Below are 23,710 nucleotides of genomic sequence, written 5' to 3'. Positions count from 1 at the left end.
ATTAACGAAGAGTACGCTTAGTTTCTTGGCTTCGCTGTGGCCGGCAGACGTGTTTTCTGCTGTGATATTCGGTCCATTCGCGTGTTTAAAACAAAGACGCTGAAGAGTGGAAGATGAAACAGACAGGATTTTTTGTGCTCCAAGGTGACAGGAGGTCGCTCCAAACGCGTTCGATTCTTCTTAATAGAAGGTGCAGCCGAGTGAGTCAAAGCTCTGAGATACGTAAGCAGGTGGTTTGTGACGTGCGAGTCCACAGCGAAGGTACGGAATGAGATGCGGGTCCTCGGTTATGTTGTTGAATGACGCCATTGCACTTCCTGGCTCCTCGGGGAGAAATGAAATGCCTCCAACTGGTTCGTACTGACTGATGGGTGTGGCGGCGTGTCGAAGCAGCGAGCACCCGCGGGTCCTGAGGCTGCGCCCGCAGGGCATCTCATTGGAATCCCTTTGAGCTGAAGAGACCCCGTCCGTGCTGCCTCGCCTCTGACATTTGCTGGCTGACTTGAGGTTGTGTCGTGGTCGGAAGGCCTTCTGTTGCGTTTGATTCCCAGATAGGAAAGTCCGTCCTCTTCTGAAATGAGATAAATGGGCCGATAGACGGCAGAAAGGAGCCGGAATTAATCAGATTCGATCATTGCCAATAATATATTTGAAATTATGCAAGATATAAGTTAAACCAGTGGTAAAATAAGTTAACGAGATACGGGCACAGAAACAGAAGAAGAAGAAGAAGAAGGAAAGCGTTAGATAATGAAATTTGTAAGACGCGATTAGACAATAACACGGGCATTGAGAGAATACACGAGCAACTTTAGATAAGTAATATTCCCGAAGAGACGGCAATGAAGCGTCGAATTAACAAGGCAACAGGGAGAAGAGTATTTCGACGTCGTACCCGCACACTTCCTCCCTGATTGGTGGAGACAAGTAGAAAAGAGACGATATTCTACGCTGCGCCCGTCTTTACCCATCTGATAGGCCACGAGGGTGTGAATCTGTTCTGGACATTGGTGGTGGTTGCTGTGGGTGTAAGAATGCTCCAAGTGTCTCCGCGTGCGAATGAACCCCGTCCGCCTCGCTGTGATTGCTCGTCTAGACCAGTGGGTCTGTTTACATAAATAGAATTGCCACGAGCGAGCGTCTGGAAGCTTGGTTTTGTTGGCCACAAGCGCACCGAATGTGTCGCTACGACTCTGGAAAATCTTCGGAAGAAAATGGTTACGAGTTAATAAGATTTTGTGAAATCGAAGGGACGTAGTCACTCGCATTGGACGTTCGCTGTTAAAAACGGGAGCTTACTTGCCGGCAAGAGCAGAACGCGACGTAGAAGGTTGAGGATTTTCAGCGAGGAAATATCTGCAGGTTGGGATCGAGTGTGAGTCCGTAGGGATGCTGCAAGGTAGCGACTCTGCTGGAATGCGGGGAGGAATTTCTTCCACATAGTTCATCAGGGGAATCCCCGCACAGACTCAAACAACCTTTGCCTTAATCCTACTTCAGCAAAATGCACTACTGTCTCAGTTTTAAACGCATTTTCGTCAACTTTCTGCTGCTCGGAAGAAAGTCGTGGACGATGGGTCTTTTTTATCTCAGTGTGGGCTGCAACATTGAATGATGGCGATTATGACTTGCTTTGAATCCTTATGTTATGCGGCAGATAAGTGTACGATCACACAAATAAACGAATTGAATTTATTATCTAGTACAGCCAATAGAAATGGGGCTTTGTGATGCTACCACCCACGCAGTTTGTAAGGATTTTTCAAGATCGTGAGGAAGGAACAGACCTGCAGATGTTTTTGATTTAAACACAGCTTCTGCTGGACACATGACGTTTTTGGCAGTTGTTATAAGTGAGGATGACGTTAAAGAAATAGTTTGTGAGGCTGTAGCCTTGATTTCTCTGTCTCAGGGTGGGAATTCATGGCGAACTCTTGTGGTTGCAGTAAAGAACCATCGGGTTCCATAAAAGGCGAGGAATTTGTTGACAGGAAAAGTGACTTTCACATTGTCAGTGTCTCAGATGCATGCAGATACTCATTCAGCACGACAGATTCTACCCACTTTCGATGGTTCGTGGTAAGCGAATAAATTATTTAATGTGCGAGTAACTTCGCCTGTCATCATCGTCTGCAGACTGTTGTCTTGTTGTCTTAAAAAGCTGGCTGTAATATGGCGCTGGTAGGTTGAGCAGACCGCGGGGTTTGTGCACTGGACAGTCTGAGAACTACTCGTAGTTGCGAGATACAGAGCTCTGTCTGTACTTCGCACACAAATGTTTCCATGAGAGCCATCGCACGTCATGAATGCTTGAATGTGTTGATGGCTCACGTGTTCTTCGAGTATTTAAAATTCTGTGTGGCCGTGATAAAGACAACCGTAAGTTATAAGTTACTTGATTAAGTCAGTCGTCTGAGAAGTCGGAGTCTGGGAAGCTGCAAGGGGACAGGACAAAACCCAGTCGTAGTAAGAGCGAGTCTCTTACGAGATCCTGTACCTGGATGCTGCGCCGCTAGGTTTTTCTCTTAATTGCGAAGTATTCTTTTTCTTCGTTGCGTTGTGAATCCGGGGTGTTACATTTTGTGCCTTGCAGAATTTCACGCAGAAAATGTTTTCCGTCGTTTCGGCTGTTATAAGAAGGACCAAAATTCGTCTTGTTGTCAGGTTCCTTGTTTTGGAATACGCAGTTTCTTTGCCTTTCTGTTCTTTACTGTACTCCATGAAGCCGATTCCATCCTGAGAAGCTGATCGTCTCTCAGTCAATCAAGAAATTCCCAACATTTTATGGAACCCGAAGGAGCCCGCCATTCGTCGCTGTCCTGAGCCAGATTAATCCGGTCCATGCCACCCTCAAACCATTTCTGTAAGATCCATTCTAATATTATCCTCCCACCTATGTCTAGGTCTTCCCAGTGGTCTCTCTTCTTTCGGTTTTCTCAACAAATCTCTGTATGCATTCCTCTTTTCTCCCATGCGGGCTACAAGCCCTGCCCATCTCATCCTCTTGACTTGGTCTGTCTAATATTTTGCGAGGAGTTACAAACTTTTGAAGCTCCACGCCTTCTGAATTGCGCTGTTTTCCGTTCTTGTGCAATATGAGCTTGAGTCAGAAACAGGGAACAATGAATGAATCAGGGCTACCACCTCACTTAAAAGAACAAAGAAACAGCATTGGCGCAGGTGAAGGAGTAATTGAATTGGAATGTGTTTCAGATTAAAATACGTCAACTGAATGTAAGTCATCGTCTTCCATCGTTCGTTTGTGTGTTAAGGCGAATCGTGGTTTATGACAGGCGTAATTCGGCGTACAAGTGTTCTTGTGTTTCTGTGTACGCAGTTTGTATTAATGTTTAGTCGTGGCCGACGGTGGACATGCTCGTTCTTGTGCGCGCCGTAATTTTTACTCTCAAAAATTATTTCCGTGTAAGAAGAAGAGAGGATGACATGGTCAGGACGTGTGACTGTCTGTAGGAGATGCCAGAATTTCAACAGGAAAATATGAAGGGAAGAAGTCACTCGGAAGACCTGAGGATAGACGGAAAGATAACTGTTAAAAAATGTACCTTAAGGGACTGTGGTGTGAGGAGGATAAGGGCTCATGCAGGGTCGACTCTCGGGCTGTTGTTAGCACTGTGATGAACATTAGGGATTCTTGACTGGTTGAGAGACGACCAGCTTCTCAAGAACATCTCCGCTACATGTAGTTACATACGGGCGTACTCCATGTCGAAAAATATTCTGGAAATTAATTAAATCTCTAGGTAAACCGACGTTGCAGTGAGTAGCAATTTCGTGCTCGATTTTATTTTGAAAGAAAGTCTTGATTATTGTCGGCGACGAAGTTTCCTGCACGTCGCGGCGACGTCGAACTCGGGGTTTGACGCCCATGTGAGTGTGACGTGCGGCTTTGAATCGAGGCGAGGCTGAGTGTGTCCAGCGATCGAGGGACAGGTCTTCCTTGCTTCTCCAACTTCGGGCAGTAAGTCTTCAGTGTGCTCAAGAGGCCGCTCGGAGCTGTGTCCGCGTCGTGCTTTGAACGACCGACCGTCTTCCGCTCTTGACTAGAGTCGTATTTTATTGTAGATTTAATCGCGCCTCTAAATTTAAAGTCTAATTTTTTTTATTTGAATGATCTTCTAATCTCTCCTCCTGTTTTCCTGTTAGACTGTATTGAATGCGAACAAAAAGATCATGTGTGTGTTTTTAGGGAACGGTTTAAGCCGTCAGAGCGTGAGACTGCAACAGTGGCATAAGCGTGACGTGGCTGCTCTGTGTGTGTGTTTTTCCCCACGCACTTTATCCCTTTCAAACTCAGTGGTAACTAGATGTACCACTTTCTTTAACAAGCAATAACTGCATTTTGCCCACAGAGGGTATTTGTGGGTTTCATATGATTTGCAGAATAAACATCGATATTAACCAATTGATCTTTGTAATGGATATTTCCAAATGTTATTTGGCTTGAACAGGTCGAACCATGGGTTACTGACAATTGTTTCGCGAGCTTTAATGAGAATAATAAAAAACCATAAGTACATTTGGGCAAAATGCAGAAATGTTTGTTGTTAATGCAAATGGTACCTACAGAGTTACGTAGACTTGTTTGCCACTGGCTGACAGTTAAGTGCGGATACAGGCGAAATTCTGTCGTCCTGCGATCGGAGCTGTGCGGCGTCTGGACGATTGATTTCAGGTGGTTTTGGTGAAACGAATTAAACTTGTTAATTTTCCACACCCGCAGGCAAAGGCACGATTTGCGGCCGGATGTTTTATCGTCTCTCCTTCCATCCAGCGTCTCTCCTTATTTATCACTGTCTCTCACTCCTTCGCACTCTTGTTTCTTTGTTCTACTTTTTTTTCCTTCGATTCTCGTGAACAATAAAATTCAGTGGACTCGTCCCGTTTTCAATTGTTTTGTATCTCATTTCTTCTGCGCCTGACGCCAGGTTCTGTTGTGCCCCTTCAGGATCGCGTTTTAAAGCGCTGGGCTGTCGAACGTGGCTGCAGTGTCCACTTCAGAGAAAATGTCGTGTCACCACTTCCACATATCTCGCGTCTGTCTTTAAGTTTCATTTTAATATTATCCTACCACACATTCCATATCCTTGCTGGTTCTAAAGTTTTCCTACGTCTAGGTTACCCATCTGCACTCTTTCTTTCCTTCAGGATTTCCTATTAAAATTCTGTGCGCATCGCAGCAGCCGATCGACAAACCTTCCTTCTTTTTGGGGTGTGCGTATTTTGTGCTCATTTTTATGGTGCTGAGATTGGGCGTTTATAAATTCTGCGCAGACTGGAAGTCGATTGTTTCCGCCTTCGACATCTTGACTGAACGCCGTCCAGCCATAAGATGGAGCCTGCGAGCTCGCTGGTCCATGAAATAAAACAAGTGACTCTCCTCACTAAAGGCCGTCGGCGCTCTTTTCTTATTGCCATCTCGTTCGTGAGTTTCCCTTTCCTTGCCGATAAACTGTTTTGTTTAATTGTACAGGTTAGAGTAATTATACGCAATTTAAGATTGTGTGTTCTTGCGTTTGCAGAGTGGACGACATTTGTTTGAAATAATGAGAGTTATTATACGCAGAAGCAAGCAAGTAACAAGTGTCTCCATCTGCTGGAAGAAGTTCAAGCGGCCTTAATTAATGTCAAAGGGCTAATCTTAGCTGCGTTCCTAAACCGCGAGGAAGTGTTCTGCAGAAAGGATGCAGGCAGAGCCCGAAACATGTTCTGTTAAAGGTATAAATGACACCGAGTTTCTACTCGGCTGACAGGCGCTTTGATGCTTTGTGTTGCAGTTCAACGTCCAGAGGTCCCTGGAGCACCACCAGCAGCCCTCGTCATCCGCGTCGTCCTTACCCGCGAGTATCGACGCGTACCACGCACACCATTCCTCCCACCACAGCAGCGCTGGCTCCGTCAGTTCCGGGGGCGGAGGCGTCGGGAGTCCCGGGTCGCCTCCCGTGTCCGTGCTACGTCACAAGGAGGAGGACACGGCCGCCGGCGCCAGTTCCGGGGAAGGTAGGCACGCAGGTTGCTACGATTCGAATAAGGCGAGTTGCGCGCTGCCAAGGGTGGGCAGGTGGTACAAATTCAGCCGATCGGCGTTACTCCTTCTGGTTCCATCCTCTCTCTCTCTCTTTCTCCTGGCGTTTACAACCAGAGTTTCGACTGCCTCAGAAGACTGAGGACAAGCTAGAGGCCTAGTTTCTAAGGCGATTACTTATCATGAATCGGCGTCATAAGACTCTCAAGAACACTGCCGATGTGTGTCATTGCAGTTTACGGCATTGAAGTTCGAGGTAGTACCTTATAACTCCGAGTCTCATGGCGATACCACGACTGCTTCCTTCCAGATCCTTAGCTGTTGATAATGATATCACCTCCCCACCCAGTTACGTGATAAATGTAGAGCCATCAATGACACAACTTGTTACGTTATCACACGTTTATAGATGGCAGAGCTTCGGAAATGCGTAAGTACACGTCGGAACACTGTCCTGAAAAGTGTCGGGAAACGTCGATGTAGCTAGATTACGCTCGTCAGCGAAGAAGTGCTGACGATGCCCGAAAGGGCGGGTGCCCTCGCGCGTCCGGCAGACACGAACTGAACTGCCACAGCCGTTACGTTGCAGGTGGTGGCACAGCGGGTCTCGAGGAAGACGATGACGACGACGAGGAGGCGGGTCCTGGCAGCAGGGCGCAGTACGTGTCCGCCAACTGCGTCGTGTTCACGCACTACTCTGGGGACGTAGCCTCCGTGGTCGACGAACACTTCTCCAGGGCGCTGAGTTACACGGAGAACAAGGCCAACTCGTCGGCGGCGTCGCAGGTCAAAGGTAAGTCAGTCTGACCAGCACTTCGCCTCGTTGGCGCAGAACCCATCGAGAAATGAATGAATACAGAGTGTGTCTGTCGGTCGGTCTTTCGAGGATGTTGCGAGTCCGAGCTGACCTTTGCACCCAGTTTTGTGAAGAACGACATTAAATAGAATCCAGATCATTTATCGGTATAATTAATTCCACTAGTCGGCCTACTACTACTCCACGGTGCGTAAATACAAAATCACAGTCACGTGTTTTAGATTTGGCGTAATTAGGCGTCGGCGATGTTTTTCTTCCGACTGTGACGCGACGCCGTGTGGACTCTTGGGTAGCATTTCGAAGATCGTCACCCCTGAAGATAGAGGCAGCGTGTTTCTCCGAGACGTCGGTGTCTACCTACAAGTCCACACGGCCTTGCCACCAAGAAAGTCAACATCGACACGTGCAAGTAGGCCTTCTTCAGGAACACGTGCTGCTCAACCGCTTTCAAGGCGTCTTCGGAAGGTCAGAACGGGATGAAAAAGAAACGGACCAGCTGTGGGTGAACAGGTTCAGATGATGCGCAGATTCGCATTTCCGGTACAGAACGGGTGCAAACGTCAGGTCATTTATCGTGCGCTGTCTTTTGCGTGGGCGGAGATGCTGAGTAGGTAAAAATTCGAAAGGAAACGTCGAGGCATGTTTCAGATCGCTGTCCACATATTTCTTGGGGTCACCACGAAATCTGTACCCCGATTAATTTTGTTTAATGCCAGGTATCACAGAATATAAATCTAGCCCGTGCCCCGTGAAACGTTCTTTGTGGAAACGATCGTCCGAGCAGTTTGATTCATTGATACAGCGTATTTATTAATCTCTTTTGTGTTCGTCACTTTTTGTTTAAAGATTACTGGCATCTCTTGAACACCGGACAGTCCGTCACTGTACTGACAATCGCCTCAATCGTCATCGTCAACAACAATCGACTTCCGAAACGTCGTGTATAAATTTCATTATCATGTATTCCTCAGGGTATGGATTGTGTGCTTTGTAGAACCATCACGTGATTTAAGAATGCGCTTATGGGCGATGTTTGCGTATGTTCGCCGACACTTGTGTTTGACGCTTCTACGGAATTCTTTTTTTTTGGGGGGGGGGGATAACTGCAGTGAAAGATGAAGAGACGTTTCGGAAGTACGCGTAGGCCCCGCGTGTCTTCAGTCAGCGCGTCGCTTTTCACCAGGACGGTCCATCGCAATTCAGACCGGAGGGCAGTGAATTAGCGATGAAACGAATGGATCGGACACTGTCATGACGTGCGTAGCCATTAATTTCGCTTTTGTTTTCTGCTTTCCGATGCACTGAAGCAGCACTTCGGTAATTATGTGATATGGACGTACAATTCATCCTCACTGAATGGCGCGGGGGGGGGGGGGGGCACAAAAATGAACAGTTGACTGTGCAGTGGACCGCAGTGAGTTTCCAAAATTCTTCTTCTTGTAATCGCTTTCGTCTTTGCTTTTCACACGTCGTACTTGCCTCCCGTTTACAGCTCCTTTTCTATCGGAAATTCCGAGCAGAAGCCAGCGTTTCGAGTACCTTCCCTGCTTCCATCAACAGGGATGTCTTTTATGATTTAATTTTGTCCCTCATACTTTTCCGCTGAACGTGACATTGAAAGTAGTTTATTACAGAAGCGAAGAAGCTATTTCTTCAGTAAACTGTGGACGTCGCGGGTACAAACACCAAAATAATTTCGGACGCAATGTGTCGCCAATTAAACCAGCTTTCGGCCCTCCGTCCTGGCGGATTCCGCGCGTTTGTTGCAGTTTCTGGCCGCAAGCAATGAATCTTAGCCCGTTTAGTGTTCACAGAGAACTTAAGTCTGCCACAAAAAATCCGCGATTCGCGGGGACGAATTTTAATTAATAATGCTGGCTGCTGATTGTTTCGACTTCATTTAATGACGGCCAATCTGTTCACAAGGGCCTTTGCCGCTGATCCCAGCGTGTCACGTGGCTTGCATTCTGCATTTTTATTTATTTACTTGTTTCATTCTAGAGTATAAAAGAAACAAGCCCCTTCAGAGTAGCTAATGCAAGAAATATCAACACCTGAGCCAATTCAGTCCAGTCTACGCGCTGTTAATTTATATGCATTTCAGTGTTATTGCCCCATCTATGTCAAGGGGCCCCTTTTCCTCCGTCTGTAAGAATTTCCCAGCCTCCGTGCGTGCTACATGCACTCGTGGGTGTGTGAGCGCTCAAATGAGAGCTGTGTTCACCGATCACTGGCTCTCGTCAGCTCAGTTCTATTTAGTTAATTCTTCCCCCCTTCCTCCAGCCACGTCGTGACGCTCGACGTCGGAATGTGCTGTCCTGGCGTCTTGCCACGGAATTTCTTCAGAACTCTTCCCTGGTGACTCACTTGTACAACTATAAAGACATTGACACCCCCCCCCCCTCCCTCTGCTAAGAGAGGAACAGTTTTAAGCAAAAAGCAACGTTGCTTTACGTGACGTAGACATGTGTTCAGTTTAGTCTCCGGTGACTGGCGCACGGATGCAGGAGGCCTAAGTGTGTTCTAAGTCGGTACGAACTTCACTTCCTTCTCTCTTCGAATAAAGCGGCGTTTGCGTGCGTTCACTCGACTTTTCTTACTCTAACCTTTATTCACAAGTTTGCTTTGTCTCGTCGTTCCGTATGAGCGTGGAATTAGGGCTCTCGCATTGAGGAAAGGTCGCAGATTGTTGATCACGTGGTTCAGGGGGTACAGGCTTTCGTTTGGTGAAGAGTTGTGTTTTCTTTGCGGTACGCACTGAATCCTGAAATATAATTTTGACCATTTTCGCATCAAACGCTTGATTGAAACTTCCTCTAGGCCTTTCGTAAAATCGAGTAATTTAATTCAGCGTGCTTTTGTGTCAAAAGCTCTGGGCCGTGTCCAGCGACAGTCATCACTCAGTTCAAAGCAGTCACGAAATGTGTTCGGTGCTGCTGCTTGAAGGACCTCTTCGCTGTCTTTACCCATCGGCAGTCTGTCCGTCGAACTCTCTTCTTTTGTTCATCATCTTTCTCCGTCCTTCGTTAGTTTTCGGGCGCTCCTTCCCGGATTTCTCTCCGTGTCTCCTGAAGGGAATCCGAAATTCCAATTGTGGAATGTTATTTTCTCATGGGCGTCAGGTCTTGACCGAGACAGGCTGTTCTGACTTACGTTTCTCGTGGTTTTCTTAAATCCCGGAATAATACTTGAAATTAGGTCAGCTTCCTTTGCAGGTAATTAGTCATTAATCATTTTTTGTCTGAGCTAATGAAAGCGTCTCCAAGGTTTCCGACGTAGTTGATTTATTACACGCATTTTAGAACAGAATTGAACGTTGTCCACTGTCCGACGCGTATTTTGTATAAACGACGTTGCGGAAGATGGCCGGGCGCTGTCGTCATCGTAGTGAGAGATTTGTTATTATTCTTTCTACTTTTATATTAGTAGCGGCGTCTGGGATCGAACCCATGGCCTTTTGAATGCTGTGCTGGTAGGCTACAGCGCTCTTACCTGTTTTCGTCCGGTTCTCTCTGGTTGCTACGCGACCATAAACGATGTAAGTCCACGGCTGATCGTTGCATGGCAACCGTGTATTGTATTAAGCGATCAATATGCGAACCCACGGCGTCAGACAACGAAGCAGTGGTCAAGAGGACCGCGTTCTCTTAAGTCCGTTGTAATAGCACTTCATCTGATGAACTTGGGATGCTGGAGCCCAGACGACGTTTCGGGCTCACCGTCCAGTGAGAGACGCTTGAAAGGCGGGTGACCGCGTCGGGATAATCTTTAACTGATTCCAAGACCGATTGAAGACGTGCAAATTTCGTTTCTCTGTTTTTCTCACGAGCGCGCGTTTCTGAATGTCATCGAATCAGTTGAAATATAAGTAAGTGACAGGTTTACATGCAATTGAAATTGGGACGTGTGGATAGGTGACACCCTGCACTTGTTGTTGCTGGTTGCAGACTCGTCCCCGATGTCCGCCCGCAACTTTCCACCCTCGTTCTGGAACAGCAACTACCAGCCGAGCACAGCCTCCGTGACGTCACACCACTCGGCCGCCGCTGCAGCCGCCGCCGCCGCCGCCGAGCTGTACGGCGACCCGTACCACCCCCACAGTGCCGCGGGGGCGGGCTCCGACCCCTGGCACTCCCACTACCAGCAGTACAGCGCCGCGGCGGCCCACCACCACCACAGGTAGCCGAACATTCCACTCTGCATGCAGACGTCATGACGTCATCGTATGATTGTGGCCACCAGCTGGTTGGCAGCTTTTGTTCCATCGATGTCATGACTTGGGCCCTTCTTGCTGGGGACCGGAGATATAATCCGTAATCAAAACTTCGCACATTTTTAATCCTCTTTCTAAATAATTTACTTTGCTCTGAATAAATCTTTCGTGGGTGCAAACGCACGATCAGAGTTTCTTTCATTCGCTGTTGGGCAATTCGAGATGAAATTGTTGTAATCCGTAAGTAACTAACTGTGCGGAGTTGAGTCCTTTTCGAGAAGCTAACAGTCACTTAACTGATCAGGAAATTTCCCGCCTTTTGTTTTCGCAACAGCCTGCCACGGGTTCCTCTCCAGAGCCAGATGAATCCAATCCACAGCTTCCAAACTCATTTCGCCAAAATCCATTTCGATATTGTTCTACTGTGTACGCCACTCGCCTTCATGGCGTGGTTCTTAAATCGTTGCCAGAGGTTGTCGCGTTCATACGCGAAGCTGCCACGGCGATCAGAATCAATTAAGTCGGGATCTTCAGCCTCCTGGAGCAACTCCGAAGTTTGGCACGCAGATTTCGTCATTAACTTTACTTCGCCTTGGGTTATAATAATGCAGCCTTAATACACAAATAGAAAGGTCGCACGCTGTTTGCATCGGAATTGTTCACCTCAGACGAGGAACATTACAGAGGCCAGCAAATACCTGTTAATGGAATGCAGTAGCAGGCCGAGGTGCGCGAATTTCCCGTGAGAACTGCGATCCACGTACCACGGCCGATCGTCGCCGTCTCTTCTCAGAAATTCTCTTCTTAAGCCTCGCCTAAAACCTTCCGTAATTGTGAGGTTTTTTGAACCCAAGTTTTGTACTGCGACATCGTTACTGAGCATGCTCCGTTACAGCGTCGCTGCGTTTCGCTGCTTCAGAACCTTCTTCAGGAACGGCACGGTGAAGGTCATGTGGTATACGCACTCGCCGACACGTGGGCTACAGATCGCGCGAGGGATCAGAAAACCGAGACGTGGCTCAGGCGTGAGGATGATATTAAAATTGTCTTAAAGCAATACGACGTGAGAGCGTGGGTTGGGTTCAGCTGGCTCATGATGAGTCGAGTAACGCGTTTTGTGAACACGGTAGGCAACGTTCGCCCTCCATATGGAGTGGGGAATTTCTTGATCAGCTGAGCGACTGTTAGTTTTTCAAGCTGGGCTATACTTTGTGGAGTTCATTTTTATAAGACGCCCTCGCCTTTCGCGGAGCTACGTCTTTGAAAGCTCCGCGAACCGAAAAACCGCATTGAGCGAAGTTAAGAGCTTATGGGAAGGACGGGGTTAGGTGATGTTCATTCAGAATCACACTCGACGTGGCTCGACGTCGACGTAGCCAGGGAGACAGGCGGACAGCCACGGCTGACTAATTTAGGGAGATCTCGACATCTGGGAGATCTCGACACTTTTAACAAATTTCACTCTAGCGACAGCTGCATTGTAGTGGCAAAGACTGTAATTGTACAGAAGATAGCCTACCATACTGCGATCAACGTGCAACTTCAAAGGAGTCTGTTTTTGCAAGTCTCAACCTCGTACGGAACCCTCAAAGACGACCAGGTGAGTTTTACATACCCTAAATAGCACATGCTATAATAATTACATTCCAGATAATGATAATTACACTGGATGCACATGGAATTTATGGATTAATAGTTATTGTGGTGACAACTCGCACTTTCTAAAGGACAGCCATGCTATGTGAACTGACAAAAACTTCAACTGTGACCAGTGGTGACATGTGTATTGTAATCGTGTAAGTCAGGGAGGTTTCGACACAGTGTACTGGGGAGAACTCGACATGTCGCGTTCTCCCTAATATATCTTTTTCTGGTTATGAACCTTATGATACGGTGTTCACTTCGCATGGGATAAGTCAGCAACAGTTGGTAATTTGACTAGTGGGTTTCGAAAATGTGGAATCTACCCATACAACCCTGGCGTACTGGCAGATGATGTCTTCGAGTATGAGCTTGTGCCAGCTCTGAATGGTGGAGATCCTGTTCGTCTTGACTCCCCTGCACCCTCATCAACGTCTACGTTCTTTGAAGAATTGTCACCAGTTCCAGTGGTAAAATCCCGAAGTGACTCCTCTATTCGCAAAGGAAGGAAGAAACAGGAATCGGCTGTTGTAACATCAGCAGCCTTCAGGGCAAAACTGAGAGAGAGCAGACAGAAAAGTGGAAAGCCAAACAGGCGTATTGAAATGAAGACAATTATTAGCCGCCATTCAAAGCGACGGCTCGGGACGGATGTTCCCAGCTCCTCAGGTAACATCAACCGTGTTGAAAATTACTGTGGTGTGTGCAGTGCCTACTATTACGATGACAAAGCTGGCGAACAATGGGTTAAATGTCTCGGCGACTGTGGAAGATGGTTTCATGAAACTTGCGTGGAAAATGGAGCAGATAATCAGTTCACATGTAACGCCTGTTTTTAATTTTGCATATTTACTGTTTATTGACATTATTTTATGAATTCAAGTTTTCTGTTCAGTAGTTACAGTCTCCTAATATTTCCCATGCACATGTCGAAATCTCCCCAAACACAGGGAGAAGTCGACATTTTGCTTCCATTTCTTTTTTTGTTAATTGCACTGTTTCCCTTAAACTTACCTGCTTTATTATTGTAGTACAAATAAAACATACCTCCATGGATAATATATGAAAATTTCTGTTTTTAATTTTCAAAAAATATTCCTGAAACCTAGAGTTCTTTCTTAAGGTGTCGAGATATCCCTAAATTACCCTATTTAGAGCGACCGCGAAAGAGCGAGGGACCGACGCCGCGAAGCACAAATATCACCGCATTCGCTTGTGGTTGCAGAGCTGTCCACGAATACCATCACCACCACAACATGGCGGCGCAATATGGCGGCCTGCTGCTACCGCCGTCGACCAGACTGCCGCCACACGTGACGGCGTCTCATCAGTACAGCAAGGGCGGCGTGCCTGAGCCCTGGGGGGCGGCCGGCCACAGCGCCGCCTCCCGGCTCCACCACGACCAAGCCTCAGCGCACCATTCGCACGCGCTGGACTCAGCTGGCTACTCCGCCTACCCCACCATGGCTGGTAAGTGGCTGGCTTTTGACACGATGTGTCGTGTCGTCTGCTAGAAACTGACGACGTCGCCTTAGACCAGATTGCGCGGCAGTAATATCCATCCTCTTCGTCTTGAGAACCTGAAATATCACCAATGTCCATTCCCTTGCTCGTGATTTGAGAGGGGTCAAGGTGCAAAGTCTGTAACAGTTTCACGTGATCTAGTTTTTGGTTTTCTCCTGTCTCTTTTTCCGCATTGGGCGAAGTCTTGCTCGAATCCGTCGCTCTTTGACGAGACTGCTCAGCTCTGCACGAGAAAGTGTCAGCGTCAACAGAAGTCATGCGTAAATGATACGCATCTGCGTTAGTTTCTAGATCGCAAACTAATTTTCTGCGTCAGTGCTGAGCAGCGGGTTCTGGGCGCAGTTCTTCCGCCCCCCCCCCCCGCCCCCGGGCTCAGCTGAGTCCTTAATCGGGCTCAGATTCCGCGTTCGTATTTAGGCGTGTAATTGGCTTCATCCGGCGATGCCAGCTTACGCCATCAAAACGTTCACTTCCTTTTCATGAAACACGAGGGCTTGATCTTGATCCCAAGGACCCGCTAGTGTCCTTTCTGATCCATTCCATGTCAGACACGGCTTGCTTTGGTCAACGGCGATGTTCATTATGTCGTCACAATAACCGAGAAATGTCCTCCTTTCAGCACAGTTTATTTTAAGAGGCAAAGCGTCTCCGTCCTACGTGATTTTGAGGATTCGCTGCGAGTGAATCGGCGGTGCGAGCAGTCGAGGAAACGCGACCAAATTCAGCGCCTGCTTGAGCAGAATCTGGCGCCGAGGATAATTGCACGAGGCACTGGCAGATGTGTTCTTGTAATCGGTTCGGCGCGAATGGCGAGGGATTTGTTGGGAAATGTCACGTACTTGATGTGTGTAATTTAAGTTGGTAGCCTTGGCGACTTGCCGCCAGTCGCTGCGGCGTCATGCTGACACGACTGTCGAGGCGATGCAGTTTTGTCTGCGTCACCGAGTGACCTCACAAGGGCCTTCCATTTGACCCTGCCCTGAGCCATTTGAATCCAGGCCAAAGTCCACTGCCTTAAGTTCCATTTTAATATTATCCGCCTATCCATAATTGTGCATGGATTTATTTTCATTATGCGTGCTGTATGTCCGTTCATCTCTGTTGTTTGGTGGAGACTGCAAGAATCCGCCCTTGTTACGAAGGCCTTCAACGTCATCAGTGTTAATATTTTCGTCCTCGTCAGCTACATTCTGTCGACATGCGTTGCGTCCGGTCATTAACTTCGACGCCTCACCTTCACCTCATTCGGCCCCAAATTATGAAACAAAATTCATACGTATCCCAATTTTGCTTGATTTCGAACTGCACTGTGGCGACTTCACTTGAAAACTTCTTGGGGAATCCCGCGTGGGGAATCCTCCTCGGTGACATCACGCCCCAATCAGTAGGGCATTGACCCCGAACTCCGATGCCATTGGCCATGGCGCCTGATCCGTACGCTTTTCCGTTTAGGTTATGTCAGCGGTCCCAGTGAGTTGCGGCGTTGGTGCTCGCAGGCCGTGTTCCAACCCCCACTCGCCGCGGTGATTTATCGGTGACCTTCCGCGACTTTCCAACATTCCACATGCGTCGCTTTCTTGTTTTCCCGGTAGCCTATAATAGTCGTTCTATTGTTTTCTTTTATCACTGCGCCGCTTACCACATTGCGCCCAGACATCGCAGCGAGTCACATTCTTCATTCGGTTTTGTCCTTCTTCACGAGAAGTCGCCGTCTCTTTCTCTGCAGAGTCGAGTTTCAACTCTCTTTTTCTCCTCCCAACTTATCGTGTTCGGTTTTTGTAGCGCCATCCGTTCGGATTCCAAGAATCTGAGAGTGAACCAAATTATCAGGGACGACATTTGTTTAAAGTGCATTTTTGTTTGCAACTGCAGACAATTGCGCGGGATTATACAAATAATGTGGAACGCGTATTAACTTTCATGATCAAACTTGTAATCTTATTTCTTGAGAAGCTTCGTAACCGGAAGGCACCAGGTTCAAATCACGATCCGGAGGTCGACTGCCTTGGTATTCCTCAGGCCCTCCCAGGCAATGCTGTGATAGTGTGCACTGTAGTCTCCAGAAAAGTCTGACCTAGAGACAGTCATTGAGTAAACCACAAAAATACGATAGGGTCCAGTGGCGCCTTTTTTAAACATGGCAATCGCTGTCATAATTCTCATTAATATAAATTATGTTTGTCTAAATCTTGGTTTTGCGCCTTGCAATTCGTCGATCGAATGAAAATGTCCCCTTCATTTCACTGCACGGTTTCTGTAAGATAAAATAAAAGAGTTTCTGGTTCGTGTTTATTCTTAGAAGCAGCCACGGACGACGAACACTCGGAACACGGAACTTGTCAGCAAAATGCCGCGTGGTTAAATCGCAGAACTGTGATGCAATGCGATCGAAGAAGGCAGATGAATGAGTGAGGGTGGAGATTGTGGTGACTAAATCCGAGCTTTTTGCTGGTCCATGATGATACCTACGTTAAACTGATAGTTACTCAGCGGGCCAAAAATTCCCGACTCTTTGTGGATCCCTAGGGTTTATTGTCTGTTCCACACCCCTCACACCCATTTTAATAATATCTTCCCATCTATGACTACGTCGCCGAAGTGAACTGTAGACTTGTGCAGTTACGTGGGCTGGAACAAAGTCAGCGCGTCGAAGCCTCTGTCAAGCAACTCGGTTCTCGTTCTGGCGCGGGCGTCAGTGGTGACAGTCGATCGATATAAGCAGGCGTGCAACTGCAAGCTTCAGGGCGGTTTCAGAACTGTGCTCCCCCAAAATGCAGTCGACGCGTACGTATTTGGAATTTTGTGTTCATCGCATTTACCCACCACGCCCTCCATGCGTCCTGGGCCGACTACCTTCTTCGAATTTGACGTGGATGCACGTAGTCAGCAGGAGATGTCGGTTCCTTGAGCTTCGTTGAACTGAATACAATTATTATCAATTTTGTGCTTTATTCAAGTAAACTGTCCTCTGTTAAGTAATTAAATTGCTTCGGCAAGAAAGTGTGGTTTTCACTGTGCATGGGCATAGTTGTTATGTATCATAAAAAGCTGTTTCCACTAGCCCCCCCCCCCCCCCCCCCGAATGGAGTCGCACATCTTTCGTATTAACTTGGGTACCACCGCGGCCGTGGCCCCGCGTAGTGTTCGCCTCGTGCATTCGAGTAGTTGACAAGCAACGAAAGGAATTGCGTTATGTGGTACAGAATCGTTTAAGGTCGACGTGAGAAAGCGAGGTTTTCCTTCAGAATCTCACAGGAGAATAAAGAAAAATTCTAGGAACTAGTGCAGTCTGTTTTCCCATATATCTCGGTTAAATTACTTTTCTCGATGTAGCTTTCAGCAGTGGCGTTTGTTGGGCAGTGCGCAAGTTGTGTGACACGACATAGACTGCAGAAATTCGTGTTCGTAAGCCGTTAATCGGAACTGAGACTCGCTGACGACGCTGTCAGACTCTTGTTCTCATGGCGACATCCCTGACGGAAAACTTCGCCGGCTCTCGAGGAAAAGGACTGGCTGTTCCGAAGATTACAAGTGTTTGTTAGTGCGGAAAGTGGATTAAATGAGTGACTGAGTTTCTCACAGGGACATTCGCTCTTTCTGTAGGCCACTTCTTATGCTGACGATCTCTGTCTTCTGACATATTGCGCTCTTCAGCTAGGTAGATACTGATCGATCTGCCGATAGATAGATAGATACTGTTTCTATAGTCAGGGCGATGACTCGTCACTCATTGCCCTGATGATGGACGCAGCGTAAAATACGCAAGTCCTACTTCCTGTAGAACAAAACGGGAGACGATACTGACATCTCGCTAAGTAAACTGTTTAAGTAACGTAACGAAGAGGCGTGCGCTTATGAACGCGTAGGTATCAAGAAAATTCAACATGCAAGCGAACTCGCTTTTGCCCGCAGACGAACTTCGTTATGCACGCGATTTCATGTCTGGTTCGACTCTTCGCTTTGCCCCTGCACTTCCTAGAAACCCGCGCGGCGTCGCATTTCTTGATGTGATGGTAACCCCAACCCGGGGGGAGGGGGGAAGGCGACCGATCGGGGCTGTTTCGTGCCCCTTGAGTCAAGATTTGGCGCCGGGACGCCTCGCCCCAACTTTGGGGTCAGACCCGGAGCGTCTCCCTTTTCGTCAGTGACAGACGATAAGGAAGCATGTAACTAAGCAACTTAGTGAGTTAGAAGGCTTTGGCAAGACAATCACGCGGTCGTGAAGACGTGCCCTATTTTCGCACGTAACCGAGAGCGCCCTCGCTCCCACTGCATTTGTCCAAAGTTTCCTCGCCGTGTTCATTAACGCAAGTACCAGACACAGGACGTCGCAGGTCTCCTCTTACCTACTTGTAGCGCCCCCCCCCCCCCCGGTTTCAGCCGGTGTCTACACGCTCTGCGTTTAATTGAATTTACTACTGTACCAGGCTAACTGCTGCAGAGATGATTTATTATTCCCTTACAGTTAGATTTTATCGTAACAGTAAAAACGTATATGGCGTAGCTACTAAGTTGGACGCTGCGTCTGTAAATTACAACATATAATAACATCGTATTTAGTGATTTTGTGTTCGTGCCTTTAACATTTTATATACATGGAATTATTAATATAAAATACGGAGATTGCAGTTTGCCTGGCGAATCGCGTTCCTAATTACGAGAAGACGCACGTCTCTAAGCGTCTGGCTGTTTACTTTCGGTACAAAATAGAAACAAATCTGTCTTAAGGTAGACTCCGTTGCGCGTACGCGACTCTCAGCTTCTCGAAAGGAATCTGCTTCAATTCTCGTGTTTGAAGCACGAGACTGCTGTACCAAGCTTTCGGATTTACCGAGCTCGTAAACGACTGTTTGTATTGTGGAATTTAATTGAAAACGGCGTCCCGTCAACCCTTTGAAGCCCCCCACTCCCGCTTTCACGATCAGAAAATCTGAGTTTTGTGATTGCGTCTGTCCTCTGATTCTGAATGCGCCAGCCTTGACCAAGGTAAACGCAGAAACTCTGGCTCTGCGCTCATTGAATGTCTTAAGGCCCGGACTAATGCAGTTGTCCAAGTGCAGTTTTGTGTGCATTTTTCTCTCATCCGATAATTCGCGCCAAACAGTTTCAAACGCGGAGGGAAATCATCGGACCATTCAAACAATGCTCGGTGCAAAGAAAGTACGCAACTTTTGTTCTTTCCCCTTTAATCGACGTACGACAACTTACCTTTCGTTTATTAATGAACAATTAACTCGATTATTTTATTATTTTCTAAACAAATGCGTCAATTCGTCCATCTCTTGTTCCTTAAGCACGTGCACGTGGCTGACAGCGGATAACAATTGTCTTCCTCACATTTCCGCCTTCAGACGAAGTTTTGATCCAGTTTTTCTCTCTTCTCGCCTGTTCCGTCAGCTGTGAGTCGCTTTCGGAATGACCTCGGTCGTTCAAATGTCTTGGCAAGTTGATCCTGCGGACCCCAGTTTGTCCCCCGCGACGTCGTTCGTTTGACTCACGCCTTTGCTGCTTCGTGTCCTAGGAGAATTGTTAAATCGTCCTGCAAGTTTTTAGGCCACGCAACAGGAATCGGACAATCCGCGTTTGCAGGTCCTTCATAGGTCAATATTCAATTATGCCGGAAGATTAAGAACGAAACTTGCTTTCTCGTGCGGTGAGGACGAAGATGGCCGTCTTCTTGGTTGTGCCTCCATCATCAGGGCTACACTGAAGACGGCCATTATTTGCTTGTTTATTTAACAACGCTGCCGAACCTCGACGCTTCGGCGGACGACGTGATGTGCCTCATTGTAGCGGGCAGGTGGGGGCTAAGCCCTCCGCCGGGTCCCGTAACTCAGCTGAGAGGGGCAGAGCGATGTGACACAGATGCTACCTGGCTGCAGTGACCGGCTGTTGTGAACACGGTGATGAACAATTAGGTTGCATAAACTGGGAGGAATCTCTAGACTAGCTGAGCGACTGTCAGATCCTCAAGAAATTGTTACCCTTCGCCGTGAAACACACCAGCAGTCTGAGAAACGTCTCCCTGAGAATGGTCTTGTTTAGGAGAAACAGATCATCATGAGTTTGGAATGTTTTCAGGTCGTTATGCTGGATAATACTGAGCAGGGCTGACCCCGAAGGGAAAATGAGAATTTCGTGATGAGAGTAATTGTGTTTCTATTGCGGGAGACGTGCTCGGGTGGTCTCTCGTTCCGACTTTTCGAGTCGGAGCTAAATTTATGTTGAAATTCTGTCTCCGGCGTCGGAGCGCGAATGAGCAATGGCAGCCATAAGTGAATTGCTTTGTGACGTCACAGTACTGACCCAAGGTAACCATGGCAACCAGTTTGCAGCACAAGTACAGATGGATGAGAGAGAGAGGGAAATACGCACTATGTGGAGGGTGTGGTCAGTGAATGGTAAGCTCTGATTGGTCAGCTTGAAGACCGTCCATCGATTGGTGGATGGTACGCGATGCTGCGGGACTCTGGGACAATATTGCACTGAAAAGAGATATTTTTGCCCTTCGATATCGATGATTGGGCTCGTCATATTTTGGTGTTCGGACGTCGTCCGTCGCGGGCCCGAGCAGTTTGCTGGGGGTGACTCTCACAGCTCGACGCTTCGATCCCTGCAGAGCACGGATAATATTAAAACGAACGAAGACCTGCTTAGAGGAACGGCTTATGGACTGAGCAGAGGATGAGACTTTGTACAGACATCGGCAAGGCAGGCTCCTGCAACCCCCGCCATCTTCCTTTTACACAGTTTCCGTCTTTATTCCTCGCCTCTGATAATTCTTCTGCTCTCGGCTTCTTCCTCGTGACGAGTGAATAATCAGTTCGCGGAAGAAAAGAATGTTCTTAAACAAGAGAGCGCTCGCTTCTTTAGTCGGTCTGTATCGAGAATGTTAGGACTTTGAGAGAAGAATTTCACTGAATAAATTACCTGATAACTCTATTACACAGCCATGCACCTACCCACGTCAGCCCATGCTTAAGAGATTTAATGATCCTTGCAGCTTCACTGGTCCTCGCTTGCTGCGCTCTTCAGCAGCACCAAATTCTTTCGTTCGTTCGTTTGTTTGTTTGTTTCTCTGTCTGTTTAACGCGCACGACGAGTGGGCCTCAGGGTCCTCGCTGTGGGCACTGTGTTGGCGTTAAGACGGGTGTAGCTTGCAGCTGCGCACTGTGGGCGTGGGAACACGTAGTCCAGTTTTGTTATTTTTTGAACGTTAAAATGGATGTTGTGAAGCCTCAAATTAAAGTAAATATAAAATGTCTTTAGTACAGCTGTCCTCCCACTGAGAGAGACGCACAGACAAATCTTAAAGCATCTGAATGGGGGCTTCGTGTTTCGCCAGGGCAGATTATGAGAATTTCTTGACTTTATGATTCGTTTGTTGGCGTGTGCAGTAATTATCACGAGGACTCCGGTTCTCGGCTTGACGATTAATTAAACTTCACATACGACGTTATTAATGAAGGAATTTGGCTTCATTACGGGTCAGTCCCGTCTTTTACCAGGTCTTCCTCGATTTCTGTTTCCTTCAGCTGAACACTTTTCACCTCCGTTCTTCTGAAACCGTTCATCCAGTGTTACTTTGTTATTACTCCAGATAAAATATTGAGACTAAAAATTACTCGCTCGTCCTACTTCTTAAAGACACTGGCACATAACCCAGCCACTGGGCCCTCTGCGAACAGTTGAGGTCACTTTCCCACCGTTTCTGCGACCTTTCGAACCACAAAGCTCGTCGGAATAATATTTAAGAATTCAGTCCGTACCGCGAAGAAAACACAACTCTTCACCATTGCAAAAGATCGACTGCTTAACTCTGTTTAAGGAAATAATCGCTGTTTGCACGAAACATAAAAACACTGTGAGGAAACATTGAAGCAGGTGGTTAGTGCCTCGTCTCCAGTTGCGGAGATTATCCTTCCATCTACACCTAGGACTCCCAAGTGGTCTCTTACCGTCATGGTTTTCAAGCAGAATATTTTGCACCTTTGTCGTTTTACTCATGCGTGCTACAGGTCCATCTCATCCTTCGTAATGTAATCCTGCTTTCTCTCCCCACGTTCTGCGTTTTTATTTCACTGAGACCGAGTGAATTTTCGTGAAAAAGCAGAAGGGCGACATGGAAAGGTGATGATGAATAGGTCTAGTGTGTAGTTGCTGATTGGGGCGGGAGGTGTGTGAGGGCAATGCGATGAGATGAGATGAGATGAAATGAAGATGAGATGCGGTGGAAACAGAGCGCAGCGCGAAGCAGTCGGGGCGAGGAGCGGGGGAGGGAGGGGCGCTGGAGGCTGACGGAAACATGGCAGGCATCCGAAGCATGCGGCCTTAACATTCCTACCGTAGGCAGGCAGAACAGCGCTCACCTATGAAACTGGTTTCAAATTTAGAGCACATTTTTATACGTTGAGAGAAGGCCTGTACGTCTGCTTCATGTAATAATTATGAACTCCTGACGTAAATATTACTACGCACTAAAATAACGCTTCAGACTCATAAATGTTCTGTCAGAGTGAGGAAGAAAATGCTACAGCGAATTAATTTAGAACGCATTTCATTCCGTGGGTATCGCGTGCGCCCCTTCTCCAGGGGTGTGCAGCCTGTCTGTCTGTCTGTCTGGCCAGCTGCAGGCCATTTTATGGACTCAATATCGCGATTTGCGATTCCGAAGGACTCGGACGTAGCAACAGTTGTCATGGCCGAGGTTTCTTGTTCAGCGCCTCCACACAAGTGGGCCTATCAGACTGGCAGTCTCCTTCCTGACATAAAATTTCGCTGAGTTCTGTAACTTAACCCTTTTAAGCCGACCCTCGTCTCTGTGTGTCAGAATCCAGTCCGTACCTCAAAGAAAACACAACACTTCGCAGTTACAAAGATCAGCTGGTTGACGTCGTTTAAGAAAATAATCGCTGTTTAATCTGATTACAGCAAGAAACACGCCTTAGGCAGAGCGCAGTTACTGAACGTAAAAAAGTAGGACGTTCCCTGCATAACGCAACTAAAAGGTTTGCATCAACGGATTAATGTGACTTAAACTTCAGTTCTTACTTAACATAATTTCTCTGTTGTTTCGACCACGTAGGCGTCCTTATTAAATGCCGCTTTTGACATAAATGTGTTTTAATTCCTAGAAATAAGATTTACGTCGGCGTAAAATCCTGTTACAGAATATCTCATGGCAGGGGCGCTTGCCCCCAAGAACCGTCCGTTGCTGACGTCACTTACCGAGTGTCCCCCCCGGTCGGCTGCTCTCCCTTGTTGGAAACTTGGGATTTAATATCGGCCTCCGTGCACCTGTACGAGCGTAGGTTCATTCATCAGAGAGAGAGAGCCCCAACATTCACGTCGTCGTCTCTCTTACGTTTATAATCGACTCTTTTGTGTTCCGTCGACCTCTCATTCATATGAATCCGAGCTTTAATTTTGCCTCCACCAACTTAGCCCTCTTGTGAATTAATGGGTCGCCATC

At 47.4% G+C, this 23,710-nt stretch overlaps 1 protein-coding gene across 2 annotated transcripts in view; it reads left to right on the top strand.

Moving 5' to 3' along the window:
• Positions 1 to 23,710, top strand: part of vg (transcription factor vestigial) — a 39,996-nt gene that overhangs the window by 8,685 nt on the left and 7,601 nt on the right. For both annotated transcript variants that reach the window (XM_022081152.2, XM_087346957.1), the window contains exons 2-5: positions 5,796 to 6,018; positions 6,633 to 6,836; positions 10,808 to 11,039; positions 13,940 to 14,184. In XM_022081152.2, the coding sequence (XP_021936844.2) occupies positions 5,796 to 6,018; positions 6,633 to 6,836; positions 10,808 to 11,039; positions 13,940 to 14,184 (904 nt within the window). The remainder of the gene's footprint in view (positions 1 to 5,795; positions 6,019 to 6,632; positions 6,837 to 10,807; positions 11,040 to 13,939; positions 14,185 to 23,710) is intronic.

This window comes from Zootermopsis nevadensis, unplaced genomic scaffold (genome assembly GCF_977971745.1).
Source record: "Zootermopsis nevadensis isolate Lab colony 2312 unplaced genomic scaffold, Znev_1.0 Znev_ptg000011l, whole genome shotgun sequence".
In the NCBI taxonomy this organism is placed as follows: domain Eukaryota; kingdom Metazoa; phylum Arthropoda; class Insecta; order Blattodea; family Termopsidae; genus Zootermopsis; species Zootermopsis nevadensis.
This window is presented reverse-complemented; position numbering and strand designations above follow the sequence as displayed.